General features: G+C 40.9%; 4 protein-coding genes across 4 annotated transcripts; 2 read left to right on the top strand and 2 right to left on the bottom strand.

The window, feature by feature from the left end:
* The first annotated feature begins 253 nt into the window (after nt 1-253).
* On the top strand, nt 254-5,596 carry rfc5 (replication factor C (activator 1) 5). Its single transcript, XM_037097880.1, has 11 exons — nt 254-415; nt 966-1,030; nt 1,317-1,453; nt 1,575-1,654; nt 1,776-1,849; nt 3,075-3,234; nt 3,526-3,607; nt 3,769-3,898; nt 4,028-4,105; nt 4,639-4,693; nt 4,854-5,596. Exons 1-11 carry the CDS (start codon nt 369-371, stop codon nt 4,951-4,953), a joined length of 1,008 nt encoding a protein of 335 aa, XP_036953775.1. The 5' UTR covers nt 254-368; the 3' UTR covers nt 4,954-5,596.
* wsb2 (WD repeat and SOCS box containing 2) lies at nt 5,570-12,081 on the bottom strand. The gene is made up of 9 exons (XM_037097879.1): nt 11,834-12,081; nt 11,483-11,651; nt 10,446-10,648; nt 10,238-10,369; nt 9,132-9,232; nt 8,094-8,290; nt 7,583-7,672; nt 7,379-7,495; nt 5,570-6,172 (listed from the first exon to the last, which is right to left on the bottom strand). Exons 1-9 carry the CDS (start codon nt 11,871-11,873, stop codon nt 5,962-5,964), a joined length of 1,260 nt encoding a protein of 419 aa, XP_036953774.1. The 5' UTR covers nt 11,874-12,081; the 3' UTR covers nt 5,570-5,961.
* A 1,511-nt stretch (nt 12,082-13,592) lies between these two features.
* vsig10 (V-set and immunoglobulin domain containing 10) lies at nt 13,593-23,013 on the bottom strand. Its single transcript, XM_037097878.1, has 9 exons — nt 22,708-23,013; nt 22,313-22,618; nt 20,291-20,596; nt 19,186-19,476; nt 16,442-16,726; nt 16,043-16,156; nt 15,533-15,545; nt 13,996-14,138; nt 13,593-13,904 (listed from the first exon to the last, which is right to left on the bottom strand). Exons 1-9 carry the CDS (start codon nt 22,757-22,759, stop codon nt 13,810-13,812), a joined length of 1,605 nt encoding a protein of 534 aa, XP_036953773.1. The 5' UTR covers nt 22,760-23,013; the 3' UTR covers nt 13,593-13,809.
* A 2,444-nt stretch (nt 23,014-25,457) lies between these two features.
* Nucleotides 25,458-27,570, top strand: pebp1 (phosphatidylethanolamine binding protein 1). The gene is made up of 4 exons (XM_037096924.1): nt 25,458-25,686; nt 26,009-26,118; nt 26,500-26,600; nt 27,104-27,570. The coding sequence occupies exons 1-4, from the start codon at nt 25,552-25,554 to the stop codon at nt 27,319-27,321; spliced, it is 564 nt and encodes a 187-aa protein (XP_036952819.1). The 5' UTR covers nt 25,458-25,551; the 3' UTR covers nt 27,322-27,570.
* The last annotated feature ends 274 nt before the right edge of the window (nt 27,571-27,844 follow it).

The raw sequence follows: 27,844 nt of genomic DNA, 5'->3' as shown, positions 1-27,844 counted from the left end.
AGGAGGCGAAACTGGTGGCAACTTTTAAGAACGTTTTCTCTCTCATCTCCTGAAAGCCTTCAGCATTGGGTTCAGCCCAGCTGGAAACAGCTGACAGCATCACATTCAATTATGTGCGTTCATTTCATTTCAAATATTTGATATGGTATATACGTTGTTGCAAGTTGTCTGCCTCACACTTTTTACAGTGGGTCGATAGCCCGCCCACAGCCCCCGACACAGTCACCTTATTGGTTGTACGCCGTGACGTCTGACGCACGTTTTGTAGTGCAGCGCGCCAAACACGGCCATCAACAGAGTGGAAGTGACTAAAACTTCGTGTTTCAGTGTTAGCCCCGCTTGGAGCTTAATTCACAGTTAAAGACTACATGGCTTCCACTAATAAAGCGACGTTACAGACCAGGAATTTACCATGGTGAGCTAAAAGACGTTGTTTTATCACAGATAGGTTAAAATAGTTAGTGCAAGCTAGCTAACCTGCCTACTGCAGATTCAAGCTAGCTAGCAGGTAACCGTGTTATGTAGATTTCTCCGTGCTAGCTTATCTTGGCACTAACTACAATATGTTATAGGTGTCAAACGCGCCTGGAGCCATGTCAGCTTCCTCTTATTGCGGCACACATTATAGTTAGTCAATGTATCAAGCATCGTTGTCGTGTTTTCACTTCAAGCAACTGGCTCGGAGGAAATGCTGCAACGTCTCCAGATTAAAGTTGATATTTGTTTGAAATACTGGTGCATGGTGTAAAATACAGATGCCGAATTGAAAAATGGCACTCCAACATCCCACAAATGGAATTGCGCACGTCTCTAACCTTTTAGGTTAGCTGTTTTTAAAGTAGACAAAGGTTTTTTAAGTAAACTCTTGTACATTACGCCAGTACGGTGAGTGATAACTTTCAGGGATTAACACGTGTTATTTTTAGTAACTAATATTGTCTATATGTTTCTGTGTCCTCTTCCAGGGTAGAAAAATACCGACCACAGAAACTTGATGATCTGATCTCACACAAAGATATTCTAAGCACCAGTAAGTATGTAACCTGAACGAATAGACACATAAAATCCAGCCTATATACACGCTTAAGTACAATATACACGACATGTACGATATACACGACAAACAGCAAAGTATATCATAACTTTGTTGTTTGTAGGTGTTGCTCACTCTTGCATTAGTGGTGCACTATAGTTGAGTGGTAATGATTAATGGTGAAAAGGCTTTCCCAAATATCCTGCATGTCTTTATAAATGTGTGGTACCATTGAAAAAGATGCTGGCTGCTCATTTTTCATCCTTGTTTTTCATGTTTTCAGTCCAGAAGTTTATCAGTGAGGACAAGCTTCCCCATCTCTTGTTCTATGGCCCCCCTGGAACAGGAAAAACCTCCACCATCCTCGCCTGTGCCAAGCAGCTGTACAAGGACAAAGAGTTCAACTCCATGGTGTTGGAGGTGCAGTAAAACTCCTCCATCAAGCTTTTAGAAAGTTTAATGGGATGAGATTTTCACTAGTGTGATGAGGAGACCTTATAGCTCTATGATCTGATTCTTTACTTGTTACTATGTCTTGTAGCTGAACGCATCAGATGACAGAGGTATCGATGTTGTCCGAGGTCCAGTTCTTAGTTTTGCCAGCACCAGGACCATCTTCAAGTAAGACTAAAGATCCATCTACAACACTTGTCACCCACTTTTAATCTAGAAATAAATGTTGGTCTACAAGGGGAATTATTATTTAAACTGCTGCCTTTTGCCCATCCCTCTTGTCCTCCAGGAAGGGCTTCAAGTTGGTGATACTGGACGAGGCCGATGCCATGACCCAGGATGCCCAGAATGCATTGCGGCGAGGTAAAGCCATCTGTTCGGCCGGGCGTCACCCACTGTGAGCCACACGGCTCACTGAGCAGCCAGACAATTTGGCTGCTTCTGTATTACAGGCTATCTGCTTGTACACCCTGATATTGATTTTAAAACCAGCATCTAATCTGAAGATTTGGCTTTAACTATTGCTTTAGAGTTAAAATGGAGGAGTGTGTCTAATCAATGTTTTGATTTCATTTTTTATAACATTGCTTGTGTGATTTCATAGTTCTGTTTGATACAGTGTTGCAGCTGTAAGTGGAAGCATGGTTAGGAAAAAGGTTTATTTAGCCTTCAGTGATTGCAGTTGTGTGATTATGTTTGAATTCAGGGAAGAAAGTCAAATACATTTTCGGAGGTTTGTTGAAGATTTGGCAAGAGCTGCACAAATATGTAAAGAATAATGATATCTGGCCGCTGAAATTTACTAAACTGACAGTTAACAACTTTTCTATGACTTGTTATTAACATTGTTTAAGTTATAGGTTATATGTTCCATGAAGCAAAGAAAAATGAACAGGCGACACATACAGTACTGTTGCAGTTATTCTTTATATTTTATTCAACTGAACAAACTTAATTCTAAACATATTTTTGAATCATGAATACTTAAGTGATTGCTAATAAACTTAACCACAACTTGAAGGAGAAATTTGTAAGATATGCCCAGATTTAAAAAGATGAAGTAATATTATTAACAGACTGGGATGAAACACCAGTGTTGATGATATGTCAAAGATGTTGATGTATTATGTTAGAGATGTCTACTGAAGGTTTTTTGGTTTTATTTCATTGGACATAAGAGGACATGCATAATGAATCAGTAAAAAGAAACACGTATGTATAGAACATAATGATTTGGAAATTAAAAAACATAACAGAAATGTGCAAGAAGAGTCTAAACAAACCTGTAAGTGGTCCTTCTAATGTAAAATATTCTACATAAAAGCCTGAGTACAAACAATTGCAAACAAACGTTTGTGTGCTAACCAGCCAACCCAGCCAGGGTGGATATCGATAGCAAGAATTTAGATCAGTTTAAATAATTAGGTGTCTCTTCATTAGTGGCAAAAAGAGGTTCTAAAAGTGACTTGTGTGAAAGGACAGACATTTTACATTTGAGTTTTTATCCCAAATTTCTTGGTGACAATGATTTCTGACATGTGCTTTGGCCTTCTCCCTGTCTCTCCCTGTCTCTCTGTTTCTGTTTCAGTGATTGAGAAATTTACAGAAAACACGCGATTCTGTCTGATCTGCAACTACCTGTCCAAGATCATCCCCGCCCTGCAGTCTCGATGCACCAGGTTTCGCTTCGGCCCGCTGTCCCCGGACCAGATGATCCCTCGGCTGGAGTATGTGGTCCAGCAGGAGAGGTGAGTGTGTGAAAGGAAATGTGCAGATGTTTCTTCTCCAACGACACTGATGTTGAAAGGGAGAATAAATGATTGATTGTATAGAAATCATATCTTTTATAACATCAAGCAACATACTGAATGAGGAAAGAGGCTAAAATTTGGGTTAGTTATATCAGTACTAGAAGCTTGAAATCAAAGAATGCACCACATGGTGACAATAAGACATTTATGGATAAATATGAAATGTTTTACTTAGTTCATCTTAACATTGATCTGACTGTGGATTAACAAAAGGAATGTTTTTGGCAGCATTGACATTACTCCAGATGGGATGAAAGCCATTGTGACCTTATCGTCAGGTGATATGAGAAGATCCCTCAACATACTGCAGGTACAACCAAATGCTCCTCTCGATCACTGTGCCTCGCTGTGTTTCATTTTCACCCGTACTACGTTTCAAAAGCTAAAGAAGAAATGTGCTACATTTGTTATTGTCTGCCTTCATAGAGGGGGTAAACTGCACTAACTGCTTCCCACCTCTGTGATTCTTAGAGCACCAGTATGGCGTACGGGAAGGTCACGGAGGACACGGTGTACACCTGCACAGGTCACCCTCTCCGCTCAGATATAGCCAACATCCTCGACTGGTCCCTCAACAAAGACTTCACCACAGCATACAAGCGTATCCTTCACGTCGCTTTGTCCTCCAGGATCATTAGCTCAGGAAGCTTGATTGCGGGATTATAATGGCTAAACAAGACACTCACTAACACCAGTTCAGTTCAGGAACTCCTTAACACATATCTCCCAGAAATCCTTCAGCTCAAGACTTTGAAAGGTTTGGCCCTGCATGATATCCTCACTGAGGTTCATCTGCTCATACACAGAGGTAAGGCCACAGGGAAAAGGAAAGAATTTGTTTAACATCAGGTATTGTGCTATTATTTAATGTCTGACAACCAAATAAACCTAGTAGAGATTTTCCTCCTCATAAGAAAAATTACCCGAGCAGTGGTTGGTTTGGTCTGTTCTCCACCTGTAGGTTAAATCCCACTGCTCTCTAAGGAGGGTTTACATATTTAATATTTCTCCATTTAGATGCCTCTCAGCACTTTGGGCTTTAGCAGTTGCATGTCTTCATGTTTTAATATACAAGACCCCAGGCCTAACAACTGCAGGATGTGTAGGTGGTTTCTGTGTTGATTGTAAAATGACTTGACCATGTCTAGAAGGCGATTCACCATGTTTGTGTTGGCTAAATCTTCATTTTGCTTTTTAATGCCTGATATAATGATGATGCTGGGAAAGCTGTTATTTCCTCCTGATTCTCTTTATTTCAGTGGCTATATCTGTTCATGAGCTTTTTGCAACTTTGTTACGAGAAAAGTATCTAATTTTTGTCTTTTATTTCCAACCCTGAAGTGGACTTTCCTCCAGCTATTCGGATTGGTCTGCTCATCAAGCTAGCTGACGTTGAGTAAGTTGAATCACTTGTGCTTCCTCTCATAATCAAATGTTAATATAAAGTGAAAGCTTCCTTTAGATACAAGTCATTGAGAATAGTCACGTTAATGTCATGAAGGCATCCAGATGTTGGCAAATGTTTCCCTTGGACTGATCACGTGTCGTCTCCTCAGACACAGGCTCGCCTCAGGAACAGACGAGAAGATCCAGTTGAGCTCCATGGTCGCGGCTTTCCAGGCAGTCAGGGACCTCGTGGTCAGCGAGGCCTCATAGATAACCGCCTTACCCCATGATGAGGCTCCGTCTCACCAGATCTTTGGTGACTACTATCACTTCTTTTTGTACCATATTGAAAATAGTTGCATCTATAATTTAGATGATATTTTTGCAAGAATGTGTTACTTCTGTGCAAGAGAAAATGCTCTTTCATTTCCTACTCTACCCTCCTGATGCACTAGCCAAAGTAACAACAGTGTGGCCAAGTTTTTCTCGCTGTGGTGTGCAGTGATGCCATGAAAAGCTGAGTATAGTTGGATTACTTTTCAACCGAATAGGTGATTGCTCAGTGAAATTAGTTTGTTTTATTTAGAGAGAAAACTGCTGCCTTTAAGTCTCTGTGTGATTGCCCACCACTCCACCACAGTGTTGATGTACAGACACAGATGCTCACAGCTGTCTTGAGTCACTAACATCTGCATACAAACTGAATTGGAATAAAGTTGATGGTAAATCTCTTTTTAGCACTTGGAAAGCTGGCATTTAGTTACCAGTGAAGGAGAAACTTGCTGTCACCAAATAATCCAGTTAAAATATTAAAAGAAATGTGTCAAACATCATGCTGTGCTGTTGCAAATACACCAAACACAACTGTAAGAATATGTCACAGACATGTCATTAAATCTGTTTATTAAAACTATTTCCTTTATGTCCAGTTTTTGATACAGTATATTAACAATGAATGTGCTGATACAGTAGTGGTGCATGTGCCATTTAGTGATAATAAACAAGAATTAGAAATGCATATATATTTGATATTTACACAATAAATTAAGAGTATAAAATTGTGATATTCAAGTCAAGCATGTGAACATTGAGTTTTATGCATCGCCTTACAGTAGTAGTGCAATTAATGAACTCTAGTGTTCTATCATCTACAGTAAATTACAGTGATGCTTCCTGTGCTAAATTAAGCTTTGAGAGCATCTCAGTCCTCAAACAAAAGACATGTATAACAATCACTTGCTGTAAATGTAAATCGTTGCATTGTGCTAGCATTTCGATTCAACCTTCCCACTCCTCCTCTGAGGAGTAGCAGGTCTTGAGGCGGTCGGGGATGTTTCTATAGGTGAGGTACTGGAGGATCCTCTTGGGGAGGGGCAGCGGCTCCATCTGGTGTGTGGAGACCGAGTGGCGCAGGATGGATCTGCACAGGTGGCACAGGCTGGGCACAGTCCTGGGAGCCTTCCAGAACCTCACGTGGCCGTCTCTGGTTCTGTCACAGGAGGGAGATGGTTGGTGTCACAGTTAAATGGTGGCCAAACTAGTAAAGGATGCATCTCACTTATGCTAAAAATTGTATGGGAAACACTTAACAGGTTCAGAAGTCTTTAAATGTGAGATGCTGAATAGGGTATACAGCTTCTATTAAAAGGGTAATTCCACCAATTACACATCAAAGTGTGTTATCAGGTCTTGGGAAGTATTACTGCATGTATGAAAGAAATGTATGTAGCCTTTAGTGGCTCCAGAGGAAGTGGAATGTAATCCAAGAAATCGCTTCCAGTGATGTCACCCAATTGCTTAGTTTCATTGTGGGTAATGTATGCACCAGGATTATAGAAGCAGTCCACTGGTCTAGCATTGCACTTCTGCTGGTGTCATTATTGAGAATAAAAAAAAAATGAAACGCCAGAACCTGAAACTGCCTACATTACCCACAGTGCAAGTGAATATGGGACACTGTACTGTAGACTTCTGTATTGGCAGCACTTTTCTGTAGGTATGCTGTTTAAGTTTGCTTGTTTTCTCTCTGACCTACAATCCAAAAGACTGAACCATACGAAATCAGCACATTCAGCAAATGTCTGGCTTTTTTCCCCCTTCATAACAGAATCACAAACTTGATAAATTAAAATCTAAATTGTCCGTTGCCTGTTGAGCATTGAAACCAACTAATCATTTTAGCTTTATCATTGTGTTTTGGCCAAATAAATGAGAGACTGAAATCAGCAGGATTGGATTAAAAATTGTTGGGGTTGTTTTGATGATTATTTTTCATCATAAAACTGACTCACTGATGACTTCTATTCTGACAGCTCTTTGCTTATCTCAGCCACCACCCTTCAAAAACCTCTAAAGCCACTTTTTAAATAGGACTGCAACTTCGTGATTCATTAATCTCTAGATTATTTTAATGACTAGTCAATTAATCGTTAAGTTTATAAAATGTCAAAAAACTGATAAAAGCTCATGACAATTTCAGAAATTGCTTCTGTTATTCAACCAATAGTCTGAAACCTAAAACTCTTAATTGACAAACAAAAGCAGCACATTTAAGAGGTAATCCTCAGCAAATGTGATGTTTTTGCATGAAAAAACAGTTAATTGATTATCACAATGAAATGTCTGTCAAACAACAATTCGATGCAGCTCTACTTTTAAGTCTACGAGCATCAAGTGACACTTGGTGGATCTTTACCCTGTGGCGACCACGCCCCCTTGTGGATGGTAGTCACAGCAGAGTCCATTAGAGTCTCGATCCACTTTGGTCTGCATCACCATCCCTCTCTTTCCTGGCTCCCAGATCCGAAGAGCCCTGCAAACACAACACGTGTCTGAAATCGATCTCTACAGAAACATTTATGTGATGACATCAATATACGATTCATGAGATGGAACTGACCTGTCATCAGTCACGATGGCCAAGTATAACCCGTTGGGGGAGAACTGTAGTGCTGAGATTTGGTTTTGCCCGTAATCTTCAAAGTAGTCGCTGTGGGTGTAAGAAACAGTAGATTTTAAAGGGACAGTTCACCCCAAAATCAGAAATACATATCGTTCTTGCTAAATGCAATGCTATTTATCAATATAGATAGTTGTGGTGAGTTGCATAGTTTTGGAGATGCTGGCTATAAAAATGTATGCCTTCTCTGGAATATAGTGGAACTTTAAAGGCACACAGCTTGTGGTGCTCAAAGCGCCATAAAAGTACATTTTAAAAACTTAACAGCAATGTCTCTCTCAAGAGATCATTACCTGGTTACACAAGATAATCTGCAGACCTGACATGTTACAAAAAACAGATGCACAAGATACAAAACACAGAGCACACTTTCAGGCAGTGTAGTCACAGTGTAGGATGCACCTTACTTAATACCAACAGTACTAGAAAAGCTGAAAAGGTTTAAACCTACGCCAGAGTGGCCAGCTTCTCCGCAGTGTACGGGTCCCACAGGTCGATCCACCAGCTGGAGCCGCTAAAGGCTGCGGTGGCGAGCAGCGCCCCGTCAGGAGAGAAGTCGCAGGAGGACAGGAGGTACAAGGTCTTATGGGTCCCTCCTGTCAGGTTCCTCATGAACGTATATGACCGCAGACTCCACAGACACACCATCTGTATCATGAGGGGTTAACAAGTCTTTATTAGGGATAATGCATGTGGGGTTAGTCACGTGAGTCTCAGTGAATGTCAAAAGGACAGGCTGGGACAAGCAGCGAACTGTTTAAAGTGTGTTTGGGAATCTTTGAATCTGGTATTGCGCAACGCTAAACGGCCTGCTTCTCCTTGCAAATGAGAACATAAATACTAAGCAGTCTGACAGGAGCTCCCTGGTGCTCCAAACAAACGAATAAACTTTCTGTATGTGTAGGGCGACTACAAACAGGAGCAGATGAAGATAGCCAGATCACTGCTTTCTTTGCGGAAATAAGCATACAAGACAGAAAACTGCAGTGGAAAGACATGCAACAATGTTGTTTGTTTTTTTTAAACTACATGTAACTTTGTAACTTAGTTAAACAAGTGCTGACCTTTAGATTTAACTGAAGCTGAAAAGTTCCCCTGGGGAAACCATTAAGAGAAAGATTTACAATGAGATACACCCTCTCTCCGGTTAATCATTCCAGCGTCCTTGAAAATTGAACCTGATTTAGCGCCTTCTTGTCAACATTGTGCAACAGAAAAGCAGTGTCCCATTCACCTGGACTGAGATGCTAAGTACTTGCCTTTTTCTTCCTATGCAAAGTTTCATTAAATTCACTGATTTGACCAAAAAAATGCAGCATTGAATCTAATCAAAAACCACCAAGGAGGAGCATGAAGATTTGTTCCGTCAGGAAAAAGTAATGCAGTTTAAATAGACATAGATGAATCGTATTTAAATACAAAACAAACCTAAAAAGGCCAGGATCTGCTGTTTCTTGAATATAAACAACATACTTTGACAATAACTCACTCTGTCAAATCTGCCGACAGACGCGATCATGCTGCAGTCTGACGATACGCTGCAGCAGCTGATCCAGTCTTTATGGCCTGTAAGCACTTGCACCTTTTTACCTACAGCAGACAGGAAGAAAAGAAAAAAACGAATGTTACAGATGGAGATGGACTATAACAGCATCAGCGGATGCAATAAAAAGATCGGACAGCGTTACGGCTAGATGTGTAAATATGAACAGTTGCTTGCTTTAACCTCTTCCATTCGAGACAGAAGGTTTGGTTCTGCGGTGATAAAACACAGAGGCAAAGATGTATAAAATGAAAACTTCACACTCTAAATGCCAAAAATGTATGTAATTGTGGGACTCGAGACTGATTTTAAATACAACTTGCAGCCACTGCTTACAGTCAATATGTATTCACTGTGAGGTGCAGCTGCTTTCTCACAGTAAACATTTAAGGACTCATTTTTCAGCAACAACAATTCGATGTACCGAATAAACATCGGACAATCGTTGACATTTGACAATTCAATCAGCTGCTGAAAAGTCACACATTTATGAGCGCAGATATCTGCAAACCAAAAACGTAATTTGGAACCACTAAATATAGATCTAGAGTGTGAATTTCATTAAAAGGTTATTCTTGAAGAACCTAAAGCTGTGAGATTCAGTTGTCAAAATACTAATTATAAGAAGATAATGTTAAGACTCAAATGTCAGATTGTTCCCTTGTGTGTTTGAACATAACCAACAAGAAGAGTTTAGAATGTGTTCATGGATGGAACATATATATATGTTATATGGAACTATATCAGGAGAGTTTCAACCCGATGAGCTGATTCTAAGCAAAGTCTGAAATGTTTGAAAATGTGTATGAAAACACTCAATGTCCTGGGAAAAGGCCTACTGTGCGTGAAACAAAACAGGCACCGTAGCAAATAAAAACAGACGATATCATAATCTAATCACGTGGCTTTTTAACTATATCCACCCTGAAGATAAGCAACTGCTCTTTCCTTTATCTATTAACCTTTCAAGCAGCATGTTGACACTGTTTCACCTGTAAAGAAATGAGGATTAGGTATCTGTCAGTTGTTTAAATACTCAAAAAGGCACAAACCTTTGTGAGCCAGGTCCCAAATCCTCAATGTCTTGTCCCGTGAGGATGATATGAGTGTGAGTGTCCCGTTCTGTGGGAAGACCAGGTCCCGTACAACGCCTTCGTGGCCATGGAGATCAAACACAGCATCACCTGATAACACATAGTAAAGGATTGTTAACAATAAGTTACAACAGACATCTAAAATCTGCACCAGCATTAATCGCACCTGTTAACACGTTCCAGATTTTGATCACCCCATTCTCCAAGCCTGTGGCCAGAAACAGGCTGTTGTTCCCTTTTGGTGGTGTTTTAGATGGCCGTGCCACTGCACCAGACTTTGGGGGTCTGGGTCCGAAGGCGAGGCCCCACACTGGATGACCGCAACTAAAGCTCTTGTCTCCTCGGTCGATCTCTCCACTCTGACTGTCTCTGTGGGACGAGAGGAGAATCGAGTATGGAGATACCAAAAATAAAACTTGTGTTTTGAGGTGTCAAGCGGGAGTTGATGAGGATATGATGCCTTTAATTGCTGTTGGAAATGTCATGATCTTCATTACAACAGATGTGAACAACCCAGCAGGGAGGTTAATGCAACTTACTTTTCTGTTTCCAGCAATTCATATCTTTAAATTCTCATCTTTTCATTAGAATATAAATCAGTTAGTATTTTGATGGTATATCCATGTGGTAAATGCTCCATCACTTGTTTTTTTTTTTTTTTTTTTATCTAAACACTACAGGAAATACTGAACTGAAGCATAATCATTCAGCCCTGGTGCTTTTTTTCTCCAAAGAATGTTGATGTTGCGCAACTACATTCCCCCTCCATCAGACTATTTTATTTCATAATGATTTCATCACATCGCCTCCACACTCGAGAGAAACAGAACAGAGGTGTGTTTGATTTTTGCTGTAGGCCTATTTTATTTATTTTACTCATAGGACTTTTTTAACTCTCAATGTTTAATGTCTTCATTTGATTAAACGGAACTCTGAGTCTCCATAATGATTTGTATCTTTTTTTTTTTTTAAAGCTAGCCCAGAAATTGGTGATTACAATCTTTGGCCCATACATTATAGCCTTTTTATTTATTACATATTATAGATATTATTCCATGGCAACATTTTCGTTATTTTAACTTTTATCTGTAAAGGCTTTTTGAGTATTTAAGTCAAACGTATTTTAATTAATACGTTGTGTTCCAATAGTCCGAGAGACACGTGAATGCATCACGGCCGGATTAAATACACAGGTAAACCTACTCAGAGTCCAGAGGCCAGGCGACCACCCACACGATCCCGTGTCCCATCGACCAGGCGAACCAGGCTCCGTCCGGGGAGAAGTCCACGCTCCAGGTCTCACATCCCGCCCGGCCCTCCAAGGACGGAGGACGCCTGGTCCTCAGCTCCAGGATCATAGCCGGGTCGGACGCTGGAGGAGGACGGACAGGCGACAGTAAAGTGCAGCAGTGGTCAAACAGACTCATCCTTCCCCCACATACAGACAGACAGACAGCAGCTCCACAGTGTCACACATCGCTCCTTCCCTCTCTGGGTTTCTCTCCATACAGCGGTTCACTGAGCCTTAATTGCCTCCGTAAATACGTGACTTACATGTCGGTGGCTGCTCCGCGCTGCTTTCCGTGGAGCACATCGTCTCCCTCTTCACATTCTTCGCTGTGTCGGTGACTTCCTGAACGCGTCCTCCGCTCTCATGTCGCTCGGACGTGGCTGTGCTGCTGCTTCTGCTCTGCTGTGTTTAAAATGTGCCAGAAGTAAAAATAATTTGTTGCTCTGGTTTCCTGTTGTCTGACTCACTGGTTACTATTGGTTGCGATGCTGACCAACGTCGTCACGTTTTCCTTTTTTTTTTTTTCCCCCCCCTTTTTTTATTACGTAACCTCACTAAGCCATGCCACACCCCCGGCATGAATTTATAATCGTTGTGTCAACTATCTGTTTTTTTCCACCTTTGTTGATGGGCATTAACGGCACGAGGACATGTGATTAATCATTATCCGGTGATGTCATTGCTATTAAAAATAGGATGTTGAGCTCAGAGAGTTGGAATTCACATTATTCTTATTCATAATGTTAAAATAATGTGGAGAGAACGTGTCAGATTAGTAACACAACGTAAGTCATTTATTCCAACATTATTTTAATTAGATATCTAATATAAACTCCCCTGACTTTTACAAAGCATGTCCAAACATGCCCTTTTCCCCTCCTGCTGGTTAGATGACCTTTACTTTAAATCCAGATTAAAACCCATAAAGGCGCTTTATGTATTTTTTGTATGTTAGGGATGACATTTTAATCAGAAGAGAGAGCTCTACACTGACTGACCTTAAAGTGAAACTCTCGCCAAAAAGCAACCAAGGCTTTATTTGTGATTGACTACGAGTCAAACCTTCATGTAAACGTGTAATTATGACTAAAGAGGCACTTTTAAGATTTACTGTAGTTGCGTTTTCTGAAAAGCTCATTTTCAATGGAGTGCAGGGGCACTTTAGCGCTAGCATCAAAATTGCTATTTTTAAAACACTAAGAAGGCTCAACACAACATGAAACTTTGCTCGCAGTATGACCAGGGTCTCTACACATGAACACAAGCATTGAGAACATTGTTTACACAGAGTTTACTAAAAAGAAGGTTTCTGGACAACTTGCGTTAGCAGTAGCACCTCCGGCACGCCGCCATCATGGCAGACAATAAATGTCGATCCCCGAGTGCCACCTAACAGGCAGGCTTGAGCACCATAGTGCACCATCGACACTTTTTGTCGGCCATGACGGTGGCGCGCCGGAGATCCAGCTCCTACGGTGAGTTGTTCAAAAACCTTCTTTTTCGTAAACACTGTGTACACAAACAATGTTCTCAATGCTTGTGTTCATGTGTAGAGACCTTGGTGATGTTACGAGCAAAGTTTCATGTTGTGTTGAGCCTTCTTAGTGTTTAAAAATAGCTATTTTTATGCTAGCGTTAAAGTGCCCCTGCACTCCATTGAAAATCAGCTTGCCCAAAACACACTGCTTTACTTTGTATATATTTGACAGACCCTGACTACACAGTGCACCTTTAAAAATGTTTTGTAATAATATTTTACTCCACATCTGATGTAAACTTGGCCTGATCCAAGTAATTTTACGTAGGCTGCAGTTTCGGTTAGTTTTACCCTCCATTACATGCAATGTCATCAAAACCGACTCCACCACATTTTTCAAATGGTTCCAATCTATAGTTGCATTCTAGGTGTGGATAGTCACAGCTCATCTGTATTTGTACAATACAAGGTAAATGTAGGTAGAAAAATCAATCGGGGGTAAGATATGGAAGACCAAAGCCACCAAGAAAATGCAAACAATCAAATTTTGTTTACACAGCTTCTTTTACTGCACAACTCTACGTGTCACAACAACATATTCATAACACTGTACAAACAAATCATAGAAATGAGCTTAACTCCCGTTTTTAAAAAATAACAAATAAAGATTTTACATGAGTCTTTCACCAATTCTGTTCACATTCTCATTGGGAGTAAATGGTATTTACCTAAAATAAACAGTTGTCTAAAAACACCTAATACCTAAAATGTTACAAGATCTGCCGGCTCTTCTGTCTGTACAGTTTCTTCCTGCTGCTCTGGGCTCGTCTCGGCTGTTTCTGCATCCTCATGGTCACCTTAAAAAAAAGAGGGAGAGAGACTTTTTCACTTTGCATATTTTCATTTTAAAAAAAAAAACAGAAAATCAATACCACGATGAGGTCATACTTGATGGGATTCGATGTATCTGGACCAGCGTCGTGTGGCGGCCGTTGGTTATTGGAGGCAGCCTGGGGACAGTGTCTTGAAAGATCTGCTCGTCATCAGACTCCACCAGACTCAGCACGTCCCCTCTGTCCTCCTCCACTTGCCTACAGATGAGAGTCGTTATTCCGACATTAGACTCTTTATCACAGCTTCATATCATCCCATCTTTGTTGGTCATTTCAGGAGCTGTTTTGTGTTGAGTCAACCAAATTCCAGAGAGGCTTAGAAGGGGTGTAACAACTGAGTACATTCACACTTGGAAAAGTCACCATATTAAAGTTGCCCTCTATTGCTTTTGAACACTACAGGCTCTATATTTTAGAGTGGGTCCTTGCAAGGACTTCCATGCACGATACACAGGCACAGGTTTCAATAAAACATTTGTGTCAAACTGAGCCGCGCTGATTGTTTTTTCATTATCAACTTTATTGGAGTTGAGCCGGACTGTGGCAGCAATGGACCTGTACTGAGTGGGCCGCGGTGACGACTCATGACTGTGACCAACCTGTAACAAGCACCCGTCTCCCCCTACAATCGATACTCAACTCATGTCTGTGAAGGAAACCTGAGTGTGTTCAGCTCTCAGTACTTTTGTAGCTTCTAACTCAATCTCTTTAGTTTTATCTCGTCCCGTGTTCCTGGGTTCTCTTTCAGCTGTTTCAGGAGTCATGTTGAGTTACTGCTGGAGAAAACACAACATTTCCTGCTGCTTCATAATAAAACAGGGAGTTATAGTAAATTTAACATGTTTGTAACTGAATATGTGGAGCCACTTTGTTAATGATGATTGTTCAACAGTTGCTGGGACTGGGACAAGCACATCATTGGTTTAGGACGCACCTTCATGAAGAAAATGCATTCAGTACTTAGATCTAGCCTCAAGTAGAGGATACACACACCCAGTGTTTTCTGTGAGAAACACAACAAAGGTAATTTAGGAGCTCCTCACACCATCTAAACAGATGATGACACCTCTCGCCTGTCTGAAGAGTTTTCTTAAAATTAAACAAAGCAGATATTACATGTTTATTAGTGAGCTTTGGACAAAGCTAGGCTAGCTGTTTCCCTCTCTTTATGCTAAGCTAATCTAGTGTCTGCTGACCATACCTTCACATTTACTGGACAGACATGGGTTTGTATCAATCTTCTCATCTAATGCACGAAAAAGGAAATAAGCACATCTCCAAAATGTTGAACTAATCCTATAGTACTACATGCCTTGCAGCCACATTGCATTCTGGTCTACTGAGGTCACAAGCGCACAAATTGGTATGAGAAATGCTCATAGTAGTTGTGTTGTGATAAGACAAGAGCGCGTGTACAAGGTGTTTGCAGGACTAAGATAAATGCAACAGCTGAAATAAAAATATAACCAACTATTACACAAGATAATTAAAACTAAACCAAGATTGCATCGCTATTGTTAGTCTCTTTCATTTTTAATGTGGGTCACTAAAATAAGGATGCAGTATTAGATATATAAACGTGAGATACTCACCCAAAGCCGCCTCCTGAAAGACAAATGTAAACAGAAATTGGGCAATTAGTATAGTTGGCTTTTACACTGAGCAAAAAGATTTTGCTCCCATTTTTAATCTGTTAAATTAATGTGATGTGAGGAAGATTTTCTCTAGAGACACAAAGCTTATTTTTCGAGACTTCTGTTCATATATGTGTTTCTTTAATCTCGAAAAAAGATCTATACTGAGCATTTGTTGAACAAGAACCTGCAACATCTGTGGCGCTGTGTTATGTGATAAAACTAAGTGCTCATCAACAATGACATGCTAAATTTTAGAGAAATAAGCCTTTTGTGTGTGCAGATAAAGTTTCAGATCTGTGATGACAAACTAAATTTGAGTTGCACTTATTTCACCCTATGATTCCTAATTCCTGAAACAATTAAATCTCGCATACAACATTACAAAATGCACTATATGAAATTATGGTGTGTTGCATGCATTTGTGACTTCCGATGCGCAAGTTGCAAAGGTGAAAAGAAACGTACCCAGACAAATCCTGTGTCGGCTGGAGTAAACAGTTTTAGCTACGATTGCGGCCGAGCCCACGATCAGTGCAGCGATAAAGATCCCGATGATCGCTCCTGTGTATGCAGAGGAGGCTGTTGAGACAAAACAAGGCAACGGGAGTTATTATTAGGAGGATTATGAAGCAGTAAAAGGGAGGAGCAGCAGGTTTATCAGCATTCCAGAGCTGAAGTCGACACCTGCAGTGACTGGCTCGTTGTTTCCTGTATCCTGGTTCATTCAGATGTAGTCAGAACGGTGTGTTCAACTCACCATTTATCTCTGACGTTAATGTTTACATGGGTTTAGATTTTTAACTGTGATCTCTACATGTGACTTTACCACCGCAGCCCAAGCCCTTCCTCTCATCCCAAACTCACTCCTCACAGTGAGGTAGACTTCCAGCTCGCAGACGGCGAGGGGGTTCTCGCTGCGGCAGAAGTAGACGCCTTCGTCATCCTTGCTGACGTTGAGTATGGTCAGCTTGAGGACGGGGCCTTCCTCAGACAGCACGTACTTGGAACCAGGTATAATGTCCTCCTGCTGGAGCCCCTTTCTCCAGGTGGTGTTTGCAGGAGGGATGGAGACGGCCTCAGTGCAGATCAGAGTGATGCTGGTGTCCTCCTGAGCCGTGACCAGAGGCTCACCTTCAGGATACGGAGGCTCTGGGAGGGAAGGGGAGGGAATATGATTTGTCCAAAAAGTCTCTCAGTAATTGTCTCAGTATCTGTACAAAAATACATAATTATGATAACCGATTGATTGTTTGAAGGTGGGGTTGTTTGTACTGGATTTATATTTGTTTATTAGTATTGCAGGTGTTTTTTTCTGCATTGTTGATAAAAATTATCAATTTGATGGCATAAGCTTGGGCATTAAATGTTCAGTCAATAAAATATGACCATTTGCAACAAAACCTCCCATCTCTGTGGAAAATGATTCGGCCAACGAGCAACTCGAAGGTGACATTTGAAGCAAACGTTCAAACTGTTTGATTTGTTTGCCCAAAAGTCCAAAAACCAAGCAATATCTAATTTACCATGATGTAAAACTGTGAAAAGCAGTAAATCCTCACATTTGAGAAAATGGACCCAGTCAGTGTTTGACATTTCTGCTTAAAAGATCAAAGATTAAGAGATTATCAAAATGGCTTCTGACTTATCTCCACTCTGTGATCAACCGGTGGATCATTTCAGCTCTGAAACTTGTACTTATAATCTGTCTGAAGACCTAAGAACCACCTCCTCCTCTAAAGAAGAGACAATGTAAAGGCTTTCATGAACTGTGCAGTGGACTGAATCATAACTGCATTACACCGATAAATAAGAAGAAATATTCATAGATAATTACATTAGAGCGTGTCAAAAAGTGACTCCAAGGGACAGTTGTTCTGGATAGGTAGAGATAGAATCTTATTTTATAAAGAAACACCTTGAGGTCAAAGCTGAACAAACATCACAAGCTGATAAGCTAATGCAAACTTATAAACTGTCACACACTATTGAGTCACATGGTAGTTTGTGTAATCCTGTCCAGTGACAGTAACCTTTACACTACTGAGTGACTCACTGACTGTCCACATGTCCTGCATGCAACACACCATGCATGCTGCTACCAGCTCAGTCTATCTGACTGCGTTCGTATTGAAGCAGTAATTAAAATCGAAGGTAATAATGAGAGTATTAATTATAAGAATGAAACAAGGAGCTTATAAACACCTTAATGTTAATGGCGTTACAATTAAGTTTATACAGTGAGCAGAGATCTGCGATGAGGACGTGGAGAGTGTAGTAATGTGCTGTTGTTTCAACATATGAATGGTTTTAATTGGCCACAGAAGGCGCCGTAAAATAGTTCTACAGAGACAGTTTTCTTTGGTAGGTATCCTCTATGGCATCTACCCATGCAGACAGCGTATAACATTGTGATATGCATGGATTTCTCACCGAATCTTTGAGATATTTTCTGCCTCCACGGCTCTGCCTGTGAACTACTTCCCACCAAATAGACAGCTCAGACGAAAACTGTCCACAGTGGGTTCTGTGGATTATCCAGAATAACAGGGACACTTAAGGACCATTATGTAGGAAATTTAGTTTTAAACATTCTAAAATTATCAACCGAATGTGAAGAAATAACAGTTTTGATTTTATTTCAGAGACATCTGTATGTTGTGTTGAAGAGATATCTGATGATCTTAGCATGCTAACCAGCTAGCCCCAGAGCCAAAAACCTCTTCCTCCCAGCAGTTAAAAGCTTATGTGATGGTGGCATAAACACCAGCACAGTCTTGCCAACTGCACGGCTAACTGAGCTAATAAGCTAAGTCGGGACATGGGCGTAAAAACAGAACACAGCAGTTACTTTGGTGACGTGCTAACCTATTTGTTGGAAGTATGAATTCAACAGGTGGTCACTTCTTACATACTGCATACTAAGAGGTGAGACAGACACATTTTCTTTGAATTTCTTTGTATCAAGTTCGTCCAATGCCTTTTGTCCAATTAACCTCCATGGCACTGGGGTGGAGGCAGCGATCCCAGAGGTGGATATCTCAAAGCCTCAGCAGAATGTATTCTACTTAACCTGAATGCAATAACCTGTCCGCACATCTAGGTACCGCAGTTGTTTCCACAGTGTCCCCATTTCTGTGGATAACCCACAAAGCTCACTGTATTATACAGACTCTTTCTTTTCTAGAGTCGGATGCTGCAGCAAATAAAAGTTCATTTCAAGATATCCCAACATCTGACAAAAGAAAAAGGAAACTGAAAAAATGTTGGTTGAACTGACCCTTTAAAGTAAAGAAGGACAACTTGTTTTTGATTAAAGTTATCATCATTAAGTAAACACTGACTGCACAGTGTGGTTGCAATGAGCTTCACTTTCACTAACACTATTCAGAGCAGGTTTTTCCCACTACAATTAAGGTGCGATTTACAAAAGGAGCGTGTCGGCTATTACGCAATCACAACAGGAAGACGATTTGTTCTGCTGCTTTGTTCTGCTCATTGAAGATTCTCAGTGTGGCTCAGTGGCCTCTAAAGTGGAAAGCACATGAAAGATTCAGAGGCTGAACATCTCAGGACTGAAGAGAGTCTCATTTTCCAAACAACATGCTTACTGAGGGTGAACGAACAGGACTTCTCCTTCCCTGGAGCTAAGGCTAGGTGCTGGACCATGCACCTCAGCGTCTGCCCGTCGGACAGCATGGAGCGGTTCAGTGTCAGCGCCAGGCTGTCCGTCTCCTCCGTGGCGTAGACGCGTTCTTTCCAGCGAGCTCCTTGCTTGCCCTCGTCCTCCCCCCAGCGTAGCGTCGGTGTTGGGTACGCTCCAAACCAGGTGCAGTTGAACTGGAATTGTGAGGGGTCCTGTGCTGGTGCCCACATACACTCTGGGTGTCTGTCGGGGACATCTAGACAAGACAAGTTTTTATTGGTTCAAAAAAGCAAAGTCAACATCTTATTTACTACTCTTTTTGCAACTTTTTGTCCATATATATTGCTTCCTCTTCTGACTCCCACAGTGCACTGTGCTGTTTTGTCAGTACATAGGAAGTTGCTGATTTCCATAGTCGTTTCCTCGAAATTCTCAACATCCTGTATTTTCCAAATTCAGGATGTTAGTGTTTCCTTGTCTGTACACAAACCTCTGCACTGTCAGCTGTATAGCTGACTGAAAGCCTCACAATCTACAGAATAAACTGAGAGTGTCCTAATTGTCTCTTTAGCTAATCATTTATCCTTATCTATGAAATGAGAAGCCATTGGGCAGTGTCTCATCTAAAAGACAGCATATTAAACAAAAATTCATTTCTAAACAGTATAATTGGCAATCAGGCATAGATTGGTTGGAGTCCATTCAGTGTATCATTATCTTGACTGTAAAACGGGGGAAAAGAAAAATGAAGTAAAATATTGTATCAATCTCTTCATGCTGTCAGTCTTGCAACATTTGACTACAACATTTGATCAGTGTATCAGACTCAGGTTCATATTGGCACCATATCGGTGCTGAAACAAAATGTTGCTTTATATTCTGCTTTATAACATATTTTGCTCTATATACTCTTTATGGTATCGGGACAATAAGGTTGGCTCCTTCAAACTCCCACTTATGAGGTCCAACCAATGAATAAACATAACCATAAAAATATCAAAATAATACTTTTCCAAATCACTCCTACAGTTGCCACAAGGCATTCTGGGTAATCCACTCATGGTACTTACAGTACACGAGCAGCTCTGTGCTCTTATTGAGTGTCTGGTGAGTTAAGGTGTTCTGGGCCCTGCAGCTGTAAACTCCCTGAGCACTGGGCTGGATGTCCTCCATCCTGAACTTCAGGAAGGATCCAGAGGTAGAAACCAGCGAGTCATTGCTGAATGAGGCGCCGCTGAAGGCCCAGGAGAGCTGCACAGAGGGGTAGGCGGTGCCAGAGCAGTTGAAGGTGACTGTGGAGCCCTTATAGGCAATGAGCGTCCCGTTGGACAGGGCAGTGGCTGGACCGATGGACGCAGATAGACCCTCTGGACCACCTGAAAGGAACACAAGCAGTGCATATTTGTATCCTGTAATTTGTGGTGTTAACATTATTATTTGATAAACTAAACAGTCCTTATTATTGTATTAAAGGTTAATCAAGTAACCCAAAATGGTTTAAAATGTATCGCATGGAACTTTTGGCTTGAGTTGATGCTGATGAGCTGCCTTGAGGGACGAGTGACATGACTCACATTTACTCACAATAATTTACTGGACTACAACTAGTGCAGGAGGTTAAAATAACGTGTCATAACTTCGGCATTAGAACTGAGACAGTTATCTAAATAAAGTTATCTAAATAATTTTTCACTTGTCAGTGAAAAAAAAAATGATAAGCAGATTAATCAAATCTTGAACTTTTAGAAAATTGTACTGATCAGTACAATCAGCAAATTATCTACTCAGTTCTTAGTTGAAAAAAAAAGACAAGTTAATTCATAATTAATTAATTTTGCTTATTTAAATTATATAAACAAAATATTGTCAGTTGCGTCCTGCTCCAGGGCAGCTTGGTCACTGCTGCATGTACCGATATGTGGGTGTGATTCATGATATTATCCCGAAAAATCATTTAAATATTCTAAAAACTTTACACCAAATAATTAAAATTGCACTAAAACATACCTGAATCCCTTTAATATCACATTTTGTTAAGAAACATGTTTTTATTGCATCACAGACAGGAATCATCTCTTTTTTCATCTTCTTTTGTAGTTTGTAATAACTTGTTTTTGTGGGGGTTACAAGCCATGTTTGACTCAATGACTCAAGCATGGCTTGTAACCCCCCGTGAGCTGGACAGCTTTTCCAAGTCGCTCCCGTGAGGATATTCCTGATTATCTCTATTCACAATTATATGAAAATTCATCACGATCATTTTTTTTTGATGATCTGTATCTGTGAACTTTGTGCCAGACTGATGATAAAATAAATTAAAATTTTAAACAATTGGCTCTGATGCAACATCCATCAACATGTCCCGCACACAACACTGTGTGATTGGTAAAATTGGTACAATTACTAGCTACATAAACACTGAATAATCTGAATCTGCAAAGTAACTAGTAACTAGATGTATCAGGTAAATGTAGCACAAATGGTACTTAAGAACAATACTTGAGTAAATTGTTCTTAGGTTTGTTCCATCACTGATTGTTCAAATATTGACACAAGGAGTTCTACAAATGAATATCTGTCCCAAATGTCAGTTTTCAGTCTCTGTGCTTACTGATAATCTGCTTCCTTATCGGTCAACCCTAAAATTAAACAACCACACAGCATGTACAAGTAAACTGGAGAAGAAAACAATCTGCTGATTTACACATTGGCAGAAAATGAAATATTTTGATGATCATTTAATTTTTCATTTTAAAAATTGTACTATCTAAAGCTTAACAAAAGTGTATGTTTAATAATGTGGGGTTTTTTAACTCTTCAAAACAAGCATAGATGGTGTCACTGTACGCTGAATTCTAACAAACAAAATAACCAATTGCTTCATGAGGAAATTACAAGCTGAACACCTCACACACTTTTACTGAAGAATAACTTTACAAGCAGGACTTTTGCGTGAAATAAGTACCTGGATTCCTCCCACACTGCCTGTGAGGCCTGTGAGTTATCTTGAGGAACCTGTTTGTTCACTATTAAAGTCCCTCCAGTGACACCAGACAGGCCTCCTGGACTGATCACTTTGAACGATCACTTACTGGTTACTTGCAGCTGGACACGTGCATGAAAGGTGAAGTCGCCCGGTAGGGTGGAGTTGCACAGGTAGCTGCCCTCATCACCAGGTACCACCAACCTGATGTTCAGACTCCCATCATGCAGCACTGTGAGGCGCTGCCCGCTGGGCGCAGGGCTCGGCTCGGCACCTCCACCTGTAATAAGTTCTCGTCCGTTTTTAATCCACGTCGTCACGTTCGGTGTCACGGTCCCGTCGGTGTAACACGGAAGTAGAGCGATGTCGCCCGGTGCGGCTGTCAGCGTCGTCTCGGCGGAGCCATTACCCGAAACTGGCGAGAGGAAAGGGAAAACAAGGTGAGTGAGTGAAGGCTTTCATTTTCAGTCGCGCTCACCCGTGTTACCTGTCTGTGCGTCTCACCTGTCGCAGAGAAGCACAGCTGTAGAAGCGCTACAGTTGCGACTATCTTCATGGTAACTTGACTGACTGCTACATCGCCCTGAGAAGAAGTGAACAAAAGGCGTCCGGACCAAACCTGTCTGACTAGTCCACCTGTGTTACAGCCTGTTACCTGTGACACACACTGACACGCCGGACACCAGTCCGCCCACTATAAACCACAGCGGACTCACTACAGGTGGCGGCCAGGTGACCAGTCAGTCTGACATGACGTGACTCCTGTCTTCTGTGCTGTGCTTTGTTTACCTAGCGCACGCTGATCCGGAAACTTGAGCAGAACTAAACCACACCCTGACTTCACCTTGTTAAAGGCGCAGGGGCACCAGCTCTGCTGACTGCCTCCAGTCAGGTGGTTGTTTTCACTCCTGTTAGTTCTACCGCTTTTCCATCAAAAGTAGGGGTCTACACGGGTCGACCCGCCAAAAAGTCGCATGTTTACCCCATCCACACTCTCTGCTGGGCAAGTCTGTGATTTTTATCTCGAACCTTACATTCACTGACGTCACGTTTTACCTCAAGAATGCAGGTGTAGGCTAACATAAGAGAAAACAACAACAAACAACCACTCAGTCCACTAACATGTGGAAAGTCTAGAAGAGCTGCAGGATTAAATAATTGTATCCCTGTTCAAGTAAGACGGGCGCTAAACGGGAAGTTAGCCTGCTCGGTCAGCGATCCAGATATTTTCATCCCTCAGAAGTCAAGCTTTTTTGAATAGGACTTACTGTGTGCAGTAATAAAATCTATAACCTATCTGCATGTAGCCTAAATAGGAATACTAATGTTCCTTCAATAGATACACAATTATATTCTGCCATATTCATACTTCAGAGTGAACCTGAGTGAGTGGAGTGAGAGAGGTGGAGAGGAGCACTGCACATAAGGACTGAGAGTGACACTGCTATCACACAAAGTCTGTTAAGAAATACAAGTGATTTGCTGAACTTATAGAAGAGAAACTGCAACAAAACTATCGATCTCATTGCGCTAGTATCGATCTGATACCAATATTCACCTTGGTATCAATACTATCGATATTTGGATTGATCCGCCCACCCCCTAGTAAATGCCAAGTTTACATATTCCCATTGCACACAAAAACTTGATTTTAGCAAGTTTAAGCTGGATTTTTGACTAGTGGAAAAGGTGTATTAGTAGATTGGCTGGTTTGTCAACAGGATCACACAAAAACTACCAAACAGAGTTCCTTAGTTAGGTTACTTACTAAATAGACCCCATAAGTTTTTAAAGACAAAATTCTTCAACAGTGTGAGAGTGTTTTTCTACATTTGCTTTGATTTCTCAGGTAGTAATGGAGTGATGGGCAGTTGTCTTTTCCTTGTTTTAAAGGCTGCATTACAGTTAATTGATGTCATTTTTTTTTAACTAACCAGACTTACCAGACACTTGTTCTAATATGCCTTTACCCACTACTTAGTCATTATATCCACATTCAGAAAAATAATTGTGTTAGTATGTTGTGAAAGTACCATTAGTCTTCCCTGCACTATTGTTGCAATATTAATATTGAAGTAAGGCCTATTGGATCAAAAATATTGTGCTGTCAATTATTTTGCAGCTAATCCAAGATGATTTTAATGTCTTTATTTAGCTGACATTAAGGAGAAATGTATCAACCCATAAAGGAAATTCCAATCTTTTAGTTTAACAGAAGCATTGAAAACTACCAAATTTAGAGACGTGGTTTTCAGAGGCATGGAGTGAAAAAAACATGGAATCTAAAAAAAAGTATCTTGTTAAGTTGTTAGGTAAATGTAGTGGAGTAAAAAGTACAATGTTTGGCACAGAGACGGAATGGAATTATCATTCATCATTATCGTATTATTAGGATTTAATTTCTGGGCGTATCATTTCAGGCCAAAATTATATAATTCAGCTAATATTACATCATTACAACAGTGTTCTCACATACAGGGACGTTATGTGACCATATCTTACCAAATCTGTGTTTTACATTTGCTGGTTTTGTGGGATGCAAATTCAAACCACTGCCAGATGAGATAACAGGCATGATTCATTCACTACCACTTCTCTAAACTACTATCTGATCTCCTGTCACCACATAGAGGGAAATGTTGCATCGTTGTAAGCACAATGTTCTGTTCTGACATGTAAAATATTCCACAGTCCTGTTATAGTCAGGTCCCAGTTTCTAAAATTGGGATGTCTGGAAACAGAAAGTGTGTTAATGGAGCATGTGAGCTGGAGGAGGGACGGACTCAGGACGTGATGTGATTGACAGGAACCTTAGCAAATCACCATCCATGTGGCAGTGGGGCGACATCGCCCTCTGGCGGTCATATGTAGCTGGTGCTGTTTGTGCAGTTCACGTGTAGTTAAAGCACTGGGAAAAATGTAAACCACTACATTGTGCCAAAAACAGGAAGCATAAAAAAGTTAATTAACCTTCCATTTGACCAGGTATTTTAATTACGAAGGCATATCAGCACATACACACTGCTTATATATCATTAGTATGGTCAACAAACTCGGTAATGACGTACCAATGGGAATTTATATAAAAACTATCAGGTGTTATCAACGCTTGAGCAGTGAATTAACGTTTACAGTGTTATTAAAATATGCCGTAGCTCGTAGGCTGATTTCAAGTTCACAAGTTAAGATATCTTCGATTCAAGTGGTTCAGCTTCTTCAGCATGCGCCCCAAGTCTTCGGCAGTTTCTGTATCTCCTACTGGTACGTGAACGCGGCACTTTTGGCAGTTTTTGTGTGCCTGGAAGAGGGAGTTAGTCAGCAGCGTCTGCTATCTGACTTTAATTCAAAATGCCCGTAGATTTGAGCCAGTGGACCGGACCTCTAGCCCTAACAGAGGTCGAGGAAAAGCCTGCACAGCCCCTGACCGTCAAATACGGCTCTGTGGAAATCGACGAGTTGGGGAAAGTGCTCACGCCGACGCAGGTTAGTCAGCTAATTGCCGTATGCTAGCCAAGCTAACAACTTAGCGTCGTTACTGAGCGTTAGCTGAAAAACGAGCACCATGCTAACACGCACTTCTCCTAACATGCACTGCTTTGAGGACAATTATTTTGTAGCAACGTGTTTGTGGATGTTTGGCAACAATGAATTGGGTTACATAATGCTTCCAGCATGGCTGCAGCCGTAATATATGGTGAATAGCGCCCTCAAATGGCTGTCAGAGGTGCCAAAGCTCGGCCATGCAGCCGTCCTAACGTCGAGTTGACTAATCAGCTGCGGTCATTTTCACTGTGTTCCCCTACAGGTGCAGAACCGACCCACCTGCATCGAGTGGGAAGGATGTGACTCCAGTAAGTTGTACACCTTGGCATTGACCGATCCTGACGCCCCCAGCAGGAAAGACCCCAAATTCAGGTGGGAGGAGTAGGCAGACGGCAACTTCAGTGACAAAGACTTCACTAATTTGTGCCAATAAAGTGCTATAAATGGTTGGAATTTGAAGGAAGCCATATCTGGCCTTTCATTTCTGCACTGTAGGGAGCCAAAAGGGTTCAGTCTTGTGGTCACTGTCAATAGGTTTTTTTTTTTTTTTTTTTTTTTTTTTTAAATATGTGGCAATAAAAAAAACATATATATCTCATTGAGCTCAAAAAACACTAATCTCAGTCAGGCCAGGACTTCCTAATGACGGAAACTAAAGTGTATGACTTTGTAGATCTTTTAAAAACGCAATATCACCATTCATTTCATTGCAACTGAATTAGATTTTTTATTTTTTTTTGCCTCTCACAAAAGGGAGTGGCACCACTTCCTGGTGGTCAACATGAAAGGGAACGATGTTTCCTCTGGCTGCGTCATGTCGGACTACGTGGGCTCAGGTCCTCCTCAGGGCACAGGTGAGAGATGACGAAGCTCATAAAAAGCTCTTTTTAAAAAATAATGATGGTTGTCTTGCTGTTCAGCCAACAGATGATTGGATGGATTTGTGTGTTTTATTTTGCAAAATGCCACATATTTGGGGTAAAGTTCAGGACAAATGATTATCTTTTACACAGATGCACGTACTCCTGGAGTTTGCAGGTTGATAAGAGGACCAATGACAAACATTTTAGAGAATGTTTTACAGAATGGTTCCCAGTAATATATTTGGTTCCACAACCTCAGACTTTATTATATACAGACTGTATTCAATAATTATTTTGATGAAAGTTGTCTGTGAGAATACACATGGCTTCTGTCAAGTGAAATCAAGTCTCCACTGGAGACTTAAAACAAAAAATGAACTGTTTATCTTAAACATTTTCTGTACCCTCACCTCAGTAATTAGTGTCTTTAAGAGAATGTTTTCCAGGAGTACTCAAATGCAACAATAAAAAACCTTAATCTCTGACCCCCTCAGGTCTCCACAGGTACGTGTGGTTGGTGTACGAGCAAACTGGGAGCCTGTCCTGCTCCGAGGCCGTCCTCACCAACCGCTCCGGAAACGGCCGCGGCAAGTTCAAGCTCCAGAGCTTCAGGCAGAAATACAACCTGGGAGCCCCGGTGGCGGGAACCTGCTACCAGGCCGAGTGGGACGACTACGTCCCCAAACTGTATGACCAGCTGGCTGGAAAATAAGTTAATAAAAAAAGACTACTCTAAAGCGTTAAGCACTAGGGATTCCCTCAGTGGCTGCATTCTGTTGGAAATTCCCACTCTTGCCAGCAGCAAAATCCCCAACAGTAACAAAGCACTTATTGTGAGTGTGCCTCCTAACAGTATTTTCTTTTCTCCCACTGTTGCCTAACCATGCCATTTTCAATACTAACTGCTCAGCTCACAGTCATCACCTGCACTATTCTGAAATAAATCTGCTACACACTGAAATGATTGTGTCCTTTGTCAAAGTGCTTCATGGCTTATAAATACTGAGAAACCCACTCAAACAACTTGAGTCCTCTGTAACATGTCATTTTTAAACGTGTAAAGTATAATGATTGATGTGAGGAACAACAAGAAGAATTTGTTACATTAAGATCAAATTAATTTGAAGCAGGAGTAAATCATTTTTGAAGGTGGGTTGTAACTAGCACCTCATTTGCAGAAACAGTGCAGCATTCCTTTAGTGTGAAAGTTGTCAAATATACTGCTTCCCTTTAAG

This window comes from Acanthopagrus latus, chromosome 5 (genome assembly GCF_904848185.1).
Source record: "Acanthopagrus latus isolate v.2019 chromosome 5, fAcaLat1.1, whole genome shotgun sequence".
Taxonomy (NCBI): domain Eukaryota; kingdom Metazoa; phylum Chordata; class Actinopteri; order Spariformes; family Sparidae; genus Acanthopagrus; species Acanthopagrus latus.
The sequence above is the reverse complement of the archived record's forward strand: the minus strand, read 5'-3'. Positions and strand labels throughout refer to the sequence as shown.